This window comes from Salvelinus namaycush, chromosome 16 (assembly GCF_016432855.1).
Source record: "Salvelinus namaycush isolate Seneca chromosome 16, SaNama_1.0, whole genome shotgun sequence".
Taxonomy (NCBI): domain Eukaryota; kingdom Metazoa; phylum Chordata; class Actinopteri; order Salmoniformes; family Salmonidae; genus Salvelinus; species Salvelinus namaycush.
The window spans coordinates 38,173,906-38,192,572 of NC_052322.1; the positions used below are offsets into that span (position 1 = coordinate 38,173,906).

General features: G+C 42.4%; 1 protein-coding gene across 1 annotated transcript in view; it reads right to left on the reverse strand.

Annotated features, from left to right (window-relative positions):
* Positions 1-17,870, reverse strand: part of LOC120061418 (plexin A3-like) — a 169,897-nt gene extending 152,027 nt beyond the window's left edge. The window contains exons 1-3 of the mRNA XM_039011213.1: positions 17,706-17,870; positions 8,988-10,259; positions 7,441-7,623 (exon numbers count right to left, since the gene is read on the reverse strand). Coding sequence (XP_038867141.1) covers positions 7,441-7,623; positions 8,988-10,172 — 1,368 coding nt within the window. The 5' untranslated portion in view covers positions 10,173-10,259; positions 17,706-17,870. The remainder of the gene's footprint in view (positions 1-7,440; positions 7,624-8,987; positions 10,260-17,705) is intronic.
* Between the last annotated feature and the right edge of the window lie 797 nt (positions 17,871-18,667).

The following is an 18,667-nucleotide window of genomic DNA, read 5'->3' on the forward strand; positions in this document are numbered from 1 at the left end:
TATTAAATAGTACCCGCAAAACACCAGTCTCAACATCAATAGTGAAGAGGCGACTCCGGGATGCTGGCCTTCTAGGCAGAGTTCTCTGTCCTGTGTCTGTGTTCTTTTGCCCATCTTCAACTTTTATTTTTATTGGCCAGTCTGAGACATGGCTTTTTCTTTGCAGCTCTGCCTAGAGGGCCAGCATCCCGGAGTCGCCTCTTCACTGTTGATGTTGAGACTGCCGTTTTGCGGGTACTATTGATCTAATGATCAATTAGCTTTTTAAAATGATAAACTTCGATTAGCTAACACAACGTGCCATTGGAACACAGGAGTGATGGTTGCTGACAATGGGCATCTTACACCTATGTAGATATTCCATTAAAAATCAGCCGTTTCCAGCTACAATAGTCATTTACAATATTAACAATGTCTACACTGTATTTCTGATCAATTTGATGTTATTTTAATGGACAAAAAATGTGCTTTTCTTTCAAAAACAAGGAAGTTTCTAAGTGACCCCAAACTTTAAAACGGTAGTGTATAAATTGGCACCCTTACACTTTACAAAGTGTAATGGAGCAGAATGTTTCGTTTCTGATTTTCAAAACTGGTTAAATAGTTATTTTTACCCGGTAGGCACCTGCAACTTAGCAGAGATGAGATCAATTACACCGTAAACGAGAATCACTTGCCTCCAATAACATTTATTTGAATCGTGAATAATTAAGATCAGGCAATTGTTTTTACTTTGAAGTGAAAAATGTATTTAAAAAATAATCTTGGTCCTGTGCATTTGTAAATTAAACAAATAAATGTGTGAACATCAAACGTTTTTTCAATTTTAACTTATTTTAGAAGAAATTGCTAATAGTGCGAGCGTGAAGGTGTACGTATATTTCACTGCAACTGTATGTAGTAAACATGGACTCTGTAACTGAGACCTCCAGAAAAAGGCAGAGGAATCTCTAGTTAATGAATAGCTGGTTAGTGGTTAGTGTTTTTCAGGTTCAATACAAGATTCTGAGGATCTAAAACCTGTCAGAAATTCACTTGATCCCTTGACCCTTGGAAAGGCTGATTGCTTAGCAATTTCTATCAATCACCAACCGTATGTTTTGTGAGACAATGCTTGAATTGCTCGACAACCTTGAAAATGTCAATGAAAAGCAGCACAAGTGCAGGAATTCTTTCTTCACCATAAGAACACCTTCCAAACAGAATCAAAAGCCACAAGAAATCTAATATGTATGCCATAGAAATATAACACACTTGGCACACTTCCACACAACAATGATCTGATAGAGATATTGTAGCAAAAGCTCTTCAGAACTCTCCCTTACATGTGAGTGGACACTCCAGCATCAACACTCCAGCATCAACACTCCAGCATCAACATTCCAGCAGCAACACTCCAGCATCAACTCTCCAGCATCAACATTCTAGCAGCAACACTCCAGCATCAACATTCCAGCATCAACACTCCAGCATCAACATTCCAGCATAAACATTCCAGCAGCAACACTCCAGCAGCAACACTCCAGCATCAACACTCCAGCATCAACATTCCAGCATAAACATTCCAGCAGCAACACTCCAGCAGCAACACTCCAGCATCAACATTCCAGCAGCAACATTCCAGCAGCAACACTCCAGCATCAACACTCCAGCATCAACATTCCAGCATCAACATTTCAGCAGCAACATTCCAGCATCAACATTCCAGCATCAACATTCCAGCAGCAAAACTCCAGCATCAACATTCCAGCATCAACACTCCAGCATCAACACTCCAGCATCAACACTCCAGCAGCAACATTCCAGCAGCAACACTCCAGCATCAACACTCCAGCAGCAACAATCCAGCAGCAACACTCCAGCATCAACACTCCAGCATCAACACTCGAGCATCAACATTCCAGCAGCAACACTCCAGCATCAACACTCGAGCAGCAACACTCCAGCATCAACACTCGCGCATCAACACTCGCGCATCAACACTCCAGCATCAACATTCCAGCAGCAACACTCCAGCAGCAACATTCCAGCAGCAACACTCCAGCAGCAAACCTCCAGCATCAACACTCCAGCAGCAACACTCCAGCATCAACACGCCAGCATCAACACTCCAGCATCAACATTCCAGCAGCAACATTCCAGCAGCAACATTCCAGCAGCAACACTCCAGCAGCAACACTCCAGCATCAACACTCGAGCAGCAACAATCCAGCAGCAACACTCCAGCATCAACACTCCAGCATCAACACTCGAGCATCAACAATCCAGCAGCAACACTCCAGCATCAACACTCGAGCAGCAACACTCCAGCATCAACACTCGCGCATCAACACTCCAGCATCAGCACTCCAGCATCAACATTCCAGCAGCAACACTCCAGCAGAAACATTCCAGCATCAACAGTCCAGCATCAACACTCCAGCAGCAACACTCCAGCATCAACACTCCAGCAGCAACACTCCAGCATCAACATTCCAGCAGCAACATTCCAGCAGCAACACTCCAGCAGCAACCCTCCAGCATCAACATTCCAGCAGCAACATTCCAGCATCAACACTCCAGCATCAACACTCCAGCAGCAACACTCCAGCAGCAACATTCCAGCATCAACACTCCAGCAGCAACATTCCAGCATCAACACTCCAGCAGCAACATTCCAGCATCAACACTCCAGCAGCAACACTCCAGCAGCAACATTCCAGCAGCAACATTCCAGCAGCAACACTCCAGCAGCAACCCTCCAGCATCAACATTCCAGCATCAACATTCCAGCAGCAACATTCCAGCATCAACAGTCCAGCATCAACACTCCAGCAGCAACAATCCAGCAGCAACATTCCAGCAGCAACACCACATGGAGAACAATGGCCCCTGCTCTCCAGACCCAACATCACTCAGCCTTGTTCTGGACCGGGGGATTTATGGCAAACAGATTTCCCCGCGATCAAACCTGCCGTGGGCTGGGACGGCTCGTAAATCTGGGCCCTGGCCTGCTTCACAGCCCATCCACCCAACACTGATTTATACTGCTGAATTAGCTTCCATTCCAATTTGAGGCTGACGCCACTCAGGACAGATGCAGGGAAAACAGAACAGGAGACATTGACTTGCCTAGTTAAATAAAGGTTACACACACACGGGGGTGCAGACCATGTCATACAGGTAACACCTGACCTGTACAGCTTGTCTACTGCTGTACATATAAACTGTTAGGGGGGGTAACCTATAGGATGGTCAGATCTTACTGACTGTCCTATATGGGTGGGAGATGGTAGGGACCTCACGATACAATATTATCATGATACTTAGGTACCGATATGATATCTATGTAAAATTCTTCCTCATCTTTTTTTTTATTTTATTTTTTTATTTTTTTTATTTTTACAAATCGTTACTTGGAGTCAAAGTATCAAGATAATGTCGGCCAAAATAATATTGCGATATGTAAATGTATAGATTTTCCCCCCCATCACTACTGTGCTATGGATTGCCACTACAGTAAAATGTTGAATCTTAATAATATATTCGATATATTCTTAGCTTATGGCAGTATTTATTATTGAGTCCCAGCTATTAAATATTTCCAGTATTATGAAGAGCCAACAACAAAACAAACCATTGCTTTAATATTAAAACAAATTATTAAAATTATTCAATATCAAAAACTGTCTTGGAAACTTGATTTGCATGAGTTCCCTTTGGAAGACGAGATAAGGTGGCTAGCAATCAAAAAACAGAACAGTTTATGCACACACACACACACACTCGGATACACACTCACACACGCTCGCACATGCACACACAGATACACACACACACACACACACACACACGCACGCACGCACGCACGCACGCACGCACACACACACACACACACACACACACACAATAACATCAGCAGTGGCACCACACCAGCACAAGCAATAAAATACACCTGACAACCTTGGTCTAATACACAGCCTGTTGCTGAGTCAGATTATGTGATCCAGAAAGGCCTTTTCCTATTTCAGCACTAATAGATGTCTCACTGTAGACTCCTCCACAGTGGTGATGGGGAGGTGCAGGACACCAACCAACCACTGCTTTATTAACGCCACTGTACTATCTACATTTCAATGCTTTTTGAAAACCGTTGATTACATTACCGTTGTTTCAGCTGAATGCATCTTGCTCGGTGTCACAATAGTGTGTAATAGAATGAACAGAATCCCAAACAAGGACGCAGCTGTTCATTACCTGCACAAGAGTGCAGGTGCGAAATCAGATGCAATCATCTTTCACTCATAATTATAACCTTATAATTACGATGTCCCTTTGTGTTTGCCTCAATGTATCATCTCAGAAATCAATACTAATTGATCAATACTAATTCAAAGCAGCGCTCAGCTCCGTTTTCACCACTTAAAATTATTATTCTTTTCATATTCTCAGTTAGACCTAACGCTGGTTCCTCTCTCCTACATATGCCACTGTGAAAGCCATTGGTAGGGGACAGGAAATACTAGGGGCTCATGGGTAATTTCCGCATGGCTCCAGAAAGCGGCTTGTATTCTCTGATCTCTTGCCAAAACAAACAAGCCATTCTGAGAGGAGATATGGTGCGATTATATAGCCTCCTCCTGCATTCTCTAGCTCCTTATTATGGCAGGTAGTCTAATACTCCACACTGGGCCACAACAAGCTATCCCTCAGAGCAGCATTTCACCGGACAACATTACAAACATAACACTCACAGGATGAAACGTGTGCAATATCCACTTTCTGTTAAGTGTAACTGTAATCTATTGGGTTTCTATTGAGATTGAGTTTAACAACAAAGCAGCCAGTGGCTGGTGGGAATAAGCCCCTTTTAGATTGTGTGAATGTTTGACTTCCCTGTCAGGGCTTGGCCTCTGCAGTCTCCTGCTTCTTCTTTCACAATAATCCATGCACCACAACCACATAATCCACTCACCAATTAAATAAACCCCAATCCCTCCAACTGTGTTAGTAAATAATGCAAATTACAGTTTTTAATACACCTAATGAATTCATGACGATGATCTATATATCAGACAAGTGAATGTATGTGTGTGTGTGTGGGGGGGGGGGGCAGCATCTTGACTTGAGATGGGAAAATGCGCAGTTGGGATGATCCTAAATATCTCTCTGTATTATCAACGCAGATCATTTAAACATATTAGGTACTGAATCATCTTGACATATACTGTCATCAGTATGGGCTAAATACTCCAAACTTGGCTTGTAGACATAGCCTTGTGACCCAGGGAACATATTGATACACGTATCAACAGGGGACCTCATAAATAATCGGAATAGAAAACAAAACACGACACTACTCTCCAAGGAGAAGACTTTCTAACTAAACCCATGCTTTTCAGTGTGTATGTGAGCACAGTTTACGTTCTGCTCTGGGAATAGGATGGTAAGAACACAGAACTGGGGTGTAATTCATTTCTGTCCCAAGCATTATAATCACTGTGTCAAGTGAAAAGTAGCTAAGTCAGTCCAACATCTCATGGAATTTCTCTCAAAAGAAATGGTTAACTGGGACAGACCACCCATTTAACATATACAAGGACCAGGGACTGAGGCATTTATAAGAGAATGATTATTGATTCCAGTACAATAAAAATGTATTCTCATCCAATCTCAGGCTTTTATTTCAAAGGCAGAGCAAGTAGACTAAATGACTTGATAGTTAAAGATAGGCAATAGCACACACTAGTTTGACTCTTAACAGAACACTAGAGGAGGGATGATATTTTGGAGTTGGCTGAGTAGGAAAGTAAGGGCATCAATTCTCAGCAGACCCATTTGGTATAATGTTATTGTTGTAAACAGTGGGCACAGAGGGCAGGGTGAGTCATGGGCTGTTTTTCTTTTCATAGAACATTGTGGGAGTAGACCATGATTCTCTCTGCTAGGGCGCCAAACTACGTTCTCCTGTCCACAAAACCAATGGAGAGTGACTGAAATAGCATCAAATGTATCCCTCTCCAGGCATCGCCACATTCAGTGGGGTTATCATTATGTCAGAATGTCCAAAATTCTAGATGGCGTTCCAAGTCCTTCTAGATGGTATTCCAGTAACTGTTTTTACTTTTCAATGTCACACAGTTATGAAAGGACAAAATCATTATAGTCTTTAAATGAATCCTAGAAGTCATTGGTTAGTGCTTATAACTAAAGACCTATTACTGTGTACTCTACTACAACTCTGTCCCCACGCCAGTCTGAGGTTCACACACTGGATGGAAAACACAGATCCACATGAGGTGGTGTGATGAAAAATATCAAGTTTGGACACACCTACTCATTTAAGGGTTTTTCTTTATTTTTACTATTTTCTACATTGTAGAATAATACTGAAGACATCAAAGCTATGAAATAACACATATGGAATCATGTAGTTGAGAGTATGCTAAGAGTGTGCAAAGCTGTCATCCAAGGCAAAGGGTGGCTACTATGAAGTATCCCCAAAAATATATATATTTTGATTTGTTTTAACACTTTTTTGGTTACTACATGATTCATGTGTTATTTCATAGTTTTGATGTCTTCACTATTATTCTACAATGTAGAAAATAGTAAAAATAAAGAAAAACCCTTGAATGAGTAGGTGTGTCCAAACTTTTGACTGGTACTGTATATAAATCAAAAAGGCTATAATGCATAACATGTTGAACTACAATGAATTCAACAGAGTAATAAGAAGTGAACGTTTCTATAGAGTGGATGTCATAAGACCTCTGATGTTATTTTATCAGAAATGAAGTGCAACCAGGTCAGTGGTATCCTAAAATAAATACATGTGGATTTTAAACATCCTTTTTGAGGAAACAAGCTTCCACTGAATATAAAGTAACGCAGCATTTCAACCCAGAATGACTGACTGCTGAAGTTCTTCATCTATTGTAAATGACTGACTGCTGAAGTTCTTCATCTATTGTAAATGACTGAGCCGCGATGATAACATTGTGTCAACTCCCAGCAGAGCAGCAACCGAAAATAAATCCATTCAGAATAAGATGGAGGCTGAGCATATTCTACCGCCAACTCAAGTCAGAAAGGCCATATCTACACAACAAAAAGTTCCAAACCAGAGAAATATCATTTATTTTCATAAATCTTTTATAGAGTCAACTGAGAAAAGACCCCCATGGCTTCCACTAGAAATATCATGGAATATTCAATCCTGCTTTTGACCGAAAAAGCATTCTGTACTGTATCATGCAATGTTCTACAAATATTGAATCACAGCGCAAAAGAAATCGGACAAAGCGGTTGGTGTTCGGTGAAATCCCATCTCTGCCTACAACACCAGGGTTTCCCCCAGGCCTTCACCTGGTATGGCTTCATGTAGAGAACTGTAACACAGCTGCCAGGGAATAATTGATCGCCCCATTTGAACAGAAAGAATCAGAATGTCTCCCTTACCTTTTTGAGGCGTCCACTTCGGGTTCCCACAAACACCACTGAGTGATCTCCATAGGTGTAGGCTGTTACCGCTCCCATACCGTCCACGCCGTCGTCATAGAGAGGGGTCCCTTCTATCACCCGCAGACCCCCAAGAGGTTGGTTCAACACCAGCCCACAGAAGTCATCACCAATCTGCTTTGGCTGTAAAACAAAACAAGAAGGGGACAATGTTCAGAATGTATCAAGGTTTTGGATCAAATGTAGCCTATTTAATCACTTAGGGCCTGGAATACACAAAACGCTAATAGAATTGAGTTTCACTACACCTCTAACATACATAAAGAAACATGAACATGTAATCAATTACTAAGATAAGAAATGTAATAAAAAGCACCGGTGTATTCTTGGCATGTATAGAGATTTAAAAAAAAATCTGAATCAACTAAAAACATGCCGGTGTCAGAGGAACAAACGATTATTGTTGTTGAGCCTTTATGAAGGATAACTATATCTAACAAGGCCGGTGTCAGAGGAACAAACGATTATTGTTGTTGAGCCTTTATGAAGGATAACTATATCTAACAAGGCCGGTGTCAGAGGAACAAACGATTATTGTTGTTGAGCCTTTATGAAGGATAACTATATCTAACAAGGCCGGTCCAGAGTCTGGCATGCACACTCTCATTATGTGGGCAAGGGCTATTGCTGCGCATGAGAAGAGGCTAATGATGTCCATGAACCAGGCCATCATCAAGAGCAGATTTGCATCAGCTACAGGGAGCCCTGTTACTCCTAATAAAAAAACAAGCCCCCGCTTCCTTAAAGGATCCAGGTCAGCTACTGATACTCGTAGTTCTCCTCTCCATCCGCCCAGCTCTGACCCATAAACTAACAGGGTGCCATCAGCCATTAGGGCACAAGGAGGGAGGAAAATGTAACTTTCTGCACAGGCCTTGACAGAACATCGTATAAGTACAGTTTTGGCAGCAGCTCTTCAACTGTTCTTGATTTAAATCCTTGAGAGAGGTGCCCTTATAAGATGCATCCGTTTAAATACCCTGCCTGCTGCACAGTATTTAGATGGATCACTACTTAACTGTATGTTTCATGAGTTGCCTCACAATACTACAGTACAGTGATATGACTGGAGTCAGCTTCATAGGAGATAAACCTGCTCTGTCTTACGGTTAATCCCGGATAACGTTTACTGGAATAGAAATTCTTCCATTTTATCAAACATAGTATAGATCAGCTGTGACTTTTCATGTTGTATAGTCACTCGAAATATGATTCTGGATGTAAAAATACCACCCTGCTAGTTTTTTTTTCATAAAGCATCATAAGGTGGAGACTGGATAAGATATCCTATGCCTAGAACGTGTTTGCAAGCCTGTTAAATGTTTCAATATATTCATGGAGAATTTGGGCTATTGAAGTTAATGAGGTATGGATGAAATATGAATGTAAACCCAGCAGAATATTGCCTGCTCTGGGGCTGGGGCCTGAGGCAGGATAGAAGTACTTGATTTGAGCGGAACTACTGAAATGAAATGGTGATGACTCACCGTGTTGATGCAGGGGAGCTCCTTGTTGAGCAGCCAGGGCAGGGACAGCTTGCCCTCCCCACGGTAACATGACTTGATCCTCTCCCTCATAGCCAGGTTGATCTGATGCAGGGTAAAGAGACACAGGACTGTTTCCCGAGGCGGGTTGGCCCGGTTCTTCTGGCCCTGGGAGAACACGACAAACAGCACATCCTCGTCCTCAGACAGCCCCAAGGCCTGGGCCAGCATCCGACCTGGACGGTGCTTGTAGGCGGACTGAACCAGCCGGTACTCCACCCCATCCTTGGTGCAGCCCAGGGGGAACTCCACGTAAGAATAGAACTCGGTGTCGTTGGAACACATCCGCACTATCTTGGAGGTGAAGAACTTTTCACCGGTGGCATCCATCTGGGTGAGCTGTGTGTCCAGCTGCAACGTCAGGAAATAGATGTAGGTACGGCTGGAGAATCCATACACGTAGTAGATGTCAAACGCCGGGTAGAGGGACAGGGTATCGGAGGGTATCTTGATTTGTGATGACACAAACTCGTCCTGGTAGACCAGACTGAACATGTTAACACTCTCTTCATCAGTGACCAGTTTACGGCTGGACAGGGTAGGGAAATACTCTGACTTGCCATCTATGGCTGCCCCAATGAACAGCCGGCTGCCCCCCTTCTTCTCATTCTTCCACTTCCCTTCTGTACTGTCAACCACCACTCCTGCCATGCCGTCAGCCTCCCTGGCTCCAGAGAGGTAGTGCTCCTTGCGGTGATGGGGCTCTCCCAGCTTGAAGAGGTCCTCCAGTCGCAGGAACTGACACACACCCTGCCAGATGCTTCCACATGCTACCAGGCGGTTGCCAGCGTAGTCAACCAGCAGCAACTTGTTGACGTTGTCAGAGGACTCCAGTTTGTGTGCACAGGCTCGGACGCTGGGAGGGGGGTAACATTTGGCGTTGTCATCCACGGGGCCAGTCATGTGTGAACGCAGCTCTGTTAGGTTGGCAGACAGCTTGAAGACGCGGTTCACTGCTCCCACATAGACCTCTCCCGTCCGGCTGTGCACTGTGAGATGAGTCAGGCTGGTGTCTGTGACCCTGTAGGTGCCTGTCTCAGGGGGGAGCTTGGTCGGGGCCATGGGGAATGTATTGGTAGTCCCAGAGTGTAGAAAAAGGACAAATACCACCAGCCATTTGGGTGTCATGGTGGAGATCTTTTGGTGGTGGGAGAATAGAGCTCGTCACGTGAGCTTATTGCAGTCCTTTGTCTGTCTCAGTTCAGTGGTTCATGTCTGAAATGAAAAAGATATGTTGGTTAGGATGGATTGCAGTATTGAATACATGAGTAAGTAGTGTCCCCTCAAAGTAGATGGAGAAAAATCTCATTCAATTTCATCACTTTTCAGTGTCCCCCTCCCCCCACCACCAACTCCTGACTGTAGTCGATTTTGAGATATTAATGACTAAATGTGCAAGTCAGCCACTGACACAGCTGTGTGTGTGAGGGAGGTTTGGGGGAGTGTATTGATTGTAGGGCTGGTGCCAAGGCTTGTCTGTCCCACTACCTTCACTCAATGGATTGCTAATAAACCTTTATAGCCATCACCAACACTAATCCCGAGCACATTTGTTAATTAGGAAGTATTGCTACTAGGAAAAGAGAACATGACAACAACAGAAGATATACAAACAAACAGGGACAATTATGATGCGCTGCGATATATTAGTAACAGACCACAGGATAATGCTATAGTGGTCAGTGGGTCAGACATCGCTCCACTGCTCATGGTCCTCCCCCCCTCCCACCCACCCACTGGTCAGAGCTTCTGGAATGAAAGATGACCTTATGGCACTACAACAGCCGTTGCTCTTCCATACTGTGATAAGAGAGAGAAAGTGTGTGTCTGTGTGCATGTCTCAGAGAGTTGTGTTCTCAAAGGGGAGAATGAATGCTATAGGTTAACTTATGACTTGATTATGGTGTCTGTGGGGCGCTCTGAAAAGAGCAATGTAATTTATGGAGGACACATCATGTATTGACTTATTTTAAACTTTTAAGTTATTGAATGTGGCATAAAAATGCATTAAAGGAGAGTACTGCCAGTAAAACTAAACTATATAATAAGGGCTGGGATTTTCTGCGTCAACTACAAGCGTCATGTCCTCACCATGGATGATCTCAGCACGCTGTACGGACAGAACTGGCTCAATGACCAGGTCATGAACATGTATGGTGACCTTGTGATGGACTCGGTGCCCGAGATGGTTCACTTTTTCAACAAGGGCTGGGGCTGGGATAGGAAAATGACCTTATGGCACTACAACAGCCTGGGCTAGGGCTGGGATAGGAAAATGACCTTATGGCACTACAACAGCCTGGGCTAGGGCTGGGATAGGAAGTAGGAACACAGGAAGAATGGGCCTTTAATCATCTGACACGTTTCAGCAGTTTGGGGTTTCAGGTATTAGCAGCACACAGACAGACAGACAGACAGACAGACAGACAGACAGACAGACAGACAGACAGACAGACAGACAGACAGAGACAGTCAGAGACAGACAAACAGAGACAGACAGAGACAGTCAGACAGAGACAGACAGACAGAGACAGTCAGACAGAGACAGACAGACAGAGACAGATAGAGACAGACAGACAGAGACAGACAGAGACAGACAGAGACAGTCAGACAGAGACAGGCAAACAGAGACATACAGAGACAGACAGACAGAGACAGAGACAGTCAGACAGAGACAGACAAACAGAGACAGTCAGACAGAGACAGACAGAGACAGTCAGACAGAGACAGACAAACAGAGACAGACAGACAGGGACAGTCAACAGAGACAGACAGACAGAGACAGTCAGACAGAGACAGTCAGACAGAGACAAACAAACAGAGACAGACAGACAGAGAAAGTCAGACAGAGACAGTCAGACAGAGACAAACAAACAGAGACAGACAGACAGAGAAAGTCAGGCAGAGAAAGTCAGACAGAGAAAGTCAGACAGAGACAAACAAACAGAGACAGACTGACAGAGAAAGTCAGACAGAGAAAGTCAGACAGAGACAGACAGACAGAGACAGACAGACAGAGAAAGTCAGACAGAGACAGACAGACAGACAGAGACAGACAGACAGACAAAGTCAGACAGAGACAGACAGACAGAGACAGACAGACAGAGAAAGTCAGACAGAGACAGTCAGACAGAGACAAACAAACAGAGACAGACAGACAGACAGAGAAAGTCAGACAGAGACAGTCAGACAGAGACAGACAGACAGACAGAGACAGACAGAGACAGTCAGACAGAGACAGTCAGACAGAGACAGCCAGACAGAGAAAGTCAGACAGAGACAGTCAGACAGAGACAAACAAACAGAGACAAACAAACAGAGACAGACAGACAGAGACAGTCAGACAGAGACAGTCAGACCGAGACAGTCAGTCAGAGACAGTCAGACAGAGACAGTCAGACAGAGACAGACAGACAGAGACAGTCAGACAGAGACAAACAAACAGAGACAAACAAACAGAGACAGACAGACAGAGACAGTCAGACAGAGACAGTCAGACAGAGACAGTCAGACAGAGACAGTCAGACAGAGACAAACAAACAGAGACAGACAGACAGAGAAAGTCAGACAGAGACAGTCAGACAGAGACAGTCAGTCAGAGACAGACAGTCAGAGACAGACAGAGATGGACAACACCTCTAGCTCTTACTAAGCACTACTTGTTCTCTGCGTGAGGGGTGCTTGATATTCTGCCCGTCAACTCATTTAGTGTGTCCACAGTGTTTGGTGAGTTTCAGTAATAACAAAAGTATCTTTGTCAGGTTGTCTCTGACCTCACTGATTATGAGTCTTCACGTAGTAGTCACAGAGAGAGCAGGGAAACACGGAACTCATCACAAATCCAATCATCCATCTCATCGGTTATTTTGTTTTATTATATAGTTTAGTTTTACTGGCAGTACTCTCCTTTAATGCATTTTTATGCCACATTCAATAACGGTTGGGAATATCAAATCCTTTGTTTCGCAAATGCATGCATGCCAAAATAGCACTTTTATCAAAACTGATTACCCTTATTGAGAAAATGACTCAGTTGTGCTCACAGGTCTAAATGGATAAACTTGGACAAGAATGACAGTGATAGTCTGGTGTGAAAAGAGAGATTTCCCCATGCTTTTCTTTCTTTCATCCACTCATGACAATGAAATATGCTTCATGAATACCTCAAATGGATAGAATCATTACGGCTGCAAAGATCAACGCAACACGTTCTCATTAGCAGCCGCTGTTTGATAAATCTGTTTTAAATTTCAGAACAAATGGTAGAATGTTTCAATCGGCTGTGAAAATGCTGAGGGATTGATAGGAAAAGTAAACCGAGCAACAGCAACTCTGAAGCTGGCGTGTGCACCCTTCCCTTACACGTCTGTGACTCCAAAAAGCCCTCATAATGGTCTGAAATAGAATAGGCGAGGACACTTGCCGCCTTTAAATTCAGCGCAAACCCCCCAGTCATTGCCCATTGCAATACAATGCTGTATTGTAGTACATTTCCTGACTTGTGGAATACTATTGAGCAGCAGTCACAATGATTTCATTACCACAGAAGAGAGAAGAGCACTGACTGGTGCCAGTAAAAGCTGAATTCCTCAGCAGAAAATGTTGACCTGGAATCTCAGAATTCTAAAGCAGAGATGGTGCTGCAGCTGAATTAAAAAAGCAGACTCTAATGATCGACTTAAATAACAACTGTAAATAACATTTGAAACCTCAGCGGGAAATAAGACCTCCCTGCCCGAACAGTGGGAATAATTACAGGTTTTACAGGCTCAAGTTCTTTCAATAATCTTTACAGTAGAGAGAGAGAGAGAGAGAGAGAGAGAGAGAGAGGGAGTGTGTATGTGTATGTGTATGTGTATGTGTGTGTGTGTGTGTGTGTGTGTGCGTATGTGTGCGTGCATGCGTGTCCATGTACGCGTATATAGTGCAACCCCTAACCACCCAAGAGCAAGCTCATTTGACAGAGATAAGGTTTAGTTGAAGACTTACTAGTGTGGAGGATAGCCTAGGGTATGTGATGCGATATGTAATAAGCGATAGCTTCACTAGGCTATTACTCAATACCTACCAATGGCTTTGTTTGGGTCGTGACATCTAAACCATTACGGGACAGATCACACACCCAATATTAATTGGCAATCTTCTGATTACTTAATAAAAAATTAACAAGCACATTCAGGTTATGCAATTCCAAGCCTCAGCCCAACTCCTCACTTTCTCCATTACACCATTATGTACATTAACAACTAGCTGCTAGTGTAGTTGGATCAAATGAAAGATGGAGGGGATGAGAACATCAGAATAATCCTTTAAAAAAAGTTTTTATTTATTTAACCTTTATTTATCTAGGCTAGTCAGGTAAGAACAAATTATTTTTTACAATGACGGCTTACCCCGGCCAAACCCTGCCTTAACCCGGACGGCGCTGGGCCGCCCTATGGGACTCCCGATCGCGGCCGGTTTTGATACAGCCCGGGATCTAACCCGGGTCTGTAGTGACGCCTTAGACCACTGCGCTACTCGGTCCCCCAAATACTGACTAGTTGCTGCTGACTGTCATCAAACACAATCTCCTTTAAAAGAGGAGATGAGAGGGGGCCATGTTTTTAGATAAACCGTTAGGAATGGAAAGAGTCTGTCGAGTGTCTGTGAAACGTGAACACAAAGAAGCAATCAGGGCAATCACCATTTCACCTAATCAAGGACTCTGAAAACACCACTCTCTTGTCACCAGTACTTCTCTAATGAGGGTCAACAGCACTTGATTAAAAAAAAGAATTGCTCTGTTTCCTATTGAAGATTCTGTCCACTCATGGGTACAGATGACCAAAACCAAGAATATTTGAAAGTTTCATTTCAAAGGCTCTCACCCCGACTCAACTGTCATTAGTTCACATAATGGTATGTTGCCTCTTACTCCATACAGTAAACTACTGCAGATGGGGCATGAACACCAAGATGTTTCCTTTCATAATTAAGTTATATTTTTGCCGTAAAAATGTAAATGTTTTGGGATGAATAGAGCTTGCATCTATTTTAAGAATAAGTACATTAGCACTTACAGTATGTGGTGAATTGATAAAACACCCACCCAAACTAAAGACTAGATCTGAGTCTGTACCTAGCCTTGGCATACATTCAACATGAATACATCTAAATCAGACTTTTCTGGGTTTTGGCTTCCGTGAAGCTCTGGAACGGTTCTATCTCAATGGTGCTACGTCCATCACAGAGGAGGAAAGAGGAAGTCTAAGTGTCATGTGATTGTTTCCTCTGCCTGTTATTTTAGTCCTGTTTATCATTCTGTATGATTCCAGGGTCAGCAGTTCCCTCTGTTCTCCCACTGTTACACCAGACATGAGAACAGGCATCCTGGCTGAGACACTGGCCCAATGTTGTCCATAATTAATAAATAATAATATATGCCATTTAGCAGACACTTTTATCCAAAAGAGTATGGGTGTTCCCGGGAATCGAACCAACTCTCCTGGCGTTGCAAACCGATCTCCAAAGACCACTCACATAACTTAAGGGAAACTAGCTTATTACACAGCTTATTAAACAGTACCACAAATTGAGCTAAGGTACAACATGGGTATGGAATGGATATTCCATTGCACAGCCACAGATAGTGGTATGGAAAACCAGAGTGTTCCCATTGGGATGTTCGCTTTGGTATTTGGTCAGACAATTAATGAATGGGTACCATTACTTTATCCATTAGAATTGCCAAGATAAAGCTTACTGTGAGCATGAGCCTCAACACATGGTGTTCACATTATAATAAAACATGTTTTAACCTTTATTTAACAATAAAGGTTAAATTGTGAGTGTGGCTATAACACATTTGGTCGTTCAATGTGTTTCTACTCTACATGTAACCTATCATATGTAACCTCGTCTGGAGGGTGTATCCATTAAAAACCTCCCCCATTACCTTTGGGAAGAGGGGGACAGAAATCACCTGCCGAGAAAAAAATGACAGAAAGATGTCATTAAAGATAAAAGCTAAGTGTGTTACCTCCATGGCAGAGCGGCAGCAGACAATGGAGAGAATGACATAAAACTGAGAAACGGCTTGTAGACAGAATCTATTGCTCAGTGATTACCAATGTCTATGACTGTCCCTGACTAACTAAGCCTGGACACTTACTCAGCCAATGATATCATGAAACTCTAATGCCCCTTTGTAAGCTTATACAATGACAAATACAGGGTGGAATCTTGCTTCTGTGATTTCAAGATCCCATGCCTGACCTGGCTGGCCATATCTGCTCTCTGATATAGCTGAGACAATAGGTTTTGATGTATGCAATTTAGTGTATTAGGGGTTCCATAGCTTTTTTTTCACCACCAATTTTCCCATTCATGAATGTTGTAGCTGCAGCTGTTAGTGCTTTAACCTGTGGGGATTGGCTAAATCCCTCATTCATATGGGGGAGGGTTAAGTGAGGGTGAAAGGTGGTCCCTACATTAGTTTATTTCCCTAATAATCTCTAACTATCGTGATTAACCTGGAAACGGGCATTACGCTGCCATGATAACAAAAAAGACAACCAGACATCAGACAAGAGACAGATGTTTTGTGACACATGTGCAGGGCTGCCCATGTGTTGACCCTGTGTTAAATGCAATCTCCCTTTAACCTATTATTTAAACATCATTGTTGCCAACTTTGGCTATAATTTTCATTGTTGTGAATATACACATTGTGTATAGGAAACCTGCAGTTTCCTCCCTTATGAAACCATCAATACTCCATAGGGATGAAATAGGCTACGTGATTTGAAATTGCATTATGAAGAAATCCGTTGTCTTAATTATTGAGAAGGACATCACAAGCAATGGGTATACTATTAAATGACAATTATTCACAGAATGGAATATGTTTCTAATTCATATGGATATTTTTCTGATAAAAACGTGAGGTCACGTGACGATATTTCACCGGAGCTGTTACAGATGTGTCAGACGGTAGCCTATATGTGAAAACAACCCGGAGCCGAATACACCCTGTTCGTGAAGCAGCCAGAGTAATCCAATTGGTAACATTAGGTCCTGCTTGGAAGACTATTTTAGTCAATTTGATAACATTCATCTGCCAAGATAAACGTTAATGTTGACAATTAACCTACATGATAGTCTACTGTCTGTGTTTTGGTTTAATAAACTCTAGGAAAATATCCATGATGTTATCAGATAGATGCACATGGAGGAATATAATTAACGTTTCGTTTGGTAAAAAAAAAAAAAAAAGGAACTATGTATGAGGACCAGGGCGTTCACATGTTAAATGAAATGATCACAAGGCAAATGGATCTGTTTTTCCATCAGATAACTAATGTTTTTAACGCCCCTTTGGCTTTGTTCTGAAAGGAGCGGCGGCAGCTCCTCGCATCACACTATGCTGCTTACATATCCAGCCAAAGACCTCACGCATCCTTTCTAAAAGCATTATACAACTAAAGCATGCTGTCCTACTGACTATTGCTTATGAATATGTTATCGCCACTTTCAGTATACAAACTGCATGATGTTTTAAAAGTCTTATAAAGCCCAGTCATGGTTTAAAAAGCATGCTTCGGATTCAAACGCTAGCCACTATGTTTCAGCAGCATCGTAAAATGAGATCAGTAACAAAACACAGGCTCGTGGACCTACCTGTATTTAAAGTGCAACAGTTACATCCACAACCACGTGCAGTTCTTTTTCCCGCGGTTACCATATAGGCCTATAATTATTTGTTAATTAGTTATAATTCTGCGCAAAATCCTCGAAGTAAACCAACAGAGCACTCACCGCTTGAATCTCATGGCACTCCACACATTAGGAACGGTCTTATTTTGTCCTGGATGAGCAAGGCTGGGTAGCTATCCCTTTATGGAACGTACCACTTTCAACAAGGGGATTCAAACTCATTATTGCTCACTAAACCATAGATTAAGATCAAATATAACTGCTACATTAAGTTACTAATTAATTATTACATGGATTTAATTACAATACAGTTTTGTATTCACTTTTGGTGTCTTTGAATTATGATTATATATGATCACATTTGGCATGTGCTTAAATATACCCTAATAGTAGTTGGGACAGGCTCGCCCATAATCGAGTATTTTTCTACCAAACCCAGATGTTAGGGAGAAGGCTGGATTTTCAAGGCGGATAGAGATGTTTGATACAAAATAAGGAAGAGAAAAATGTGAAAGGTAAATATGTTGCAGAATTTATTTAAAATCTAAACTCCCTCAGGTGGACATAATCGTTACTTTGTTATTAAAACATGCAATAAAACAGTTATAAACGTGTATAAACCGCACATCTTCCCGTTCCAAGAGATCTGAATTAACGTTATAGATCTGCTACTATTCGGAGTAAAAAAAGAATTGCTAATATGATTGACATATTTATTTTAATGAAGAACAGAGAGTTCCTTGAAGTCATAACCTGAGAAGTCATAGATGTTCTTAAGACAAAAATAAGTAGGTTACAATTTCATAAACCTAATGTTTATTCCTCAATATAAAAACACAATATTAACGGATATGTAGTTTGATATTGTAAAAACAGACATTTCAAAGACAAGAGACAGGATCGCTTGGGGACAATATCAAAACAGT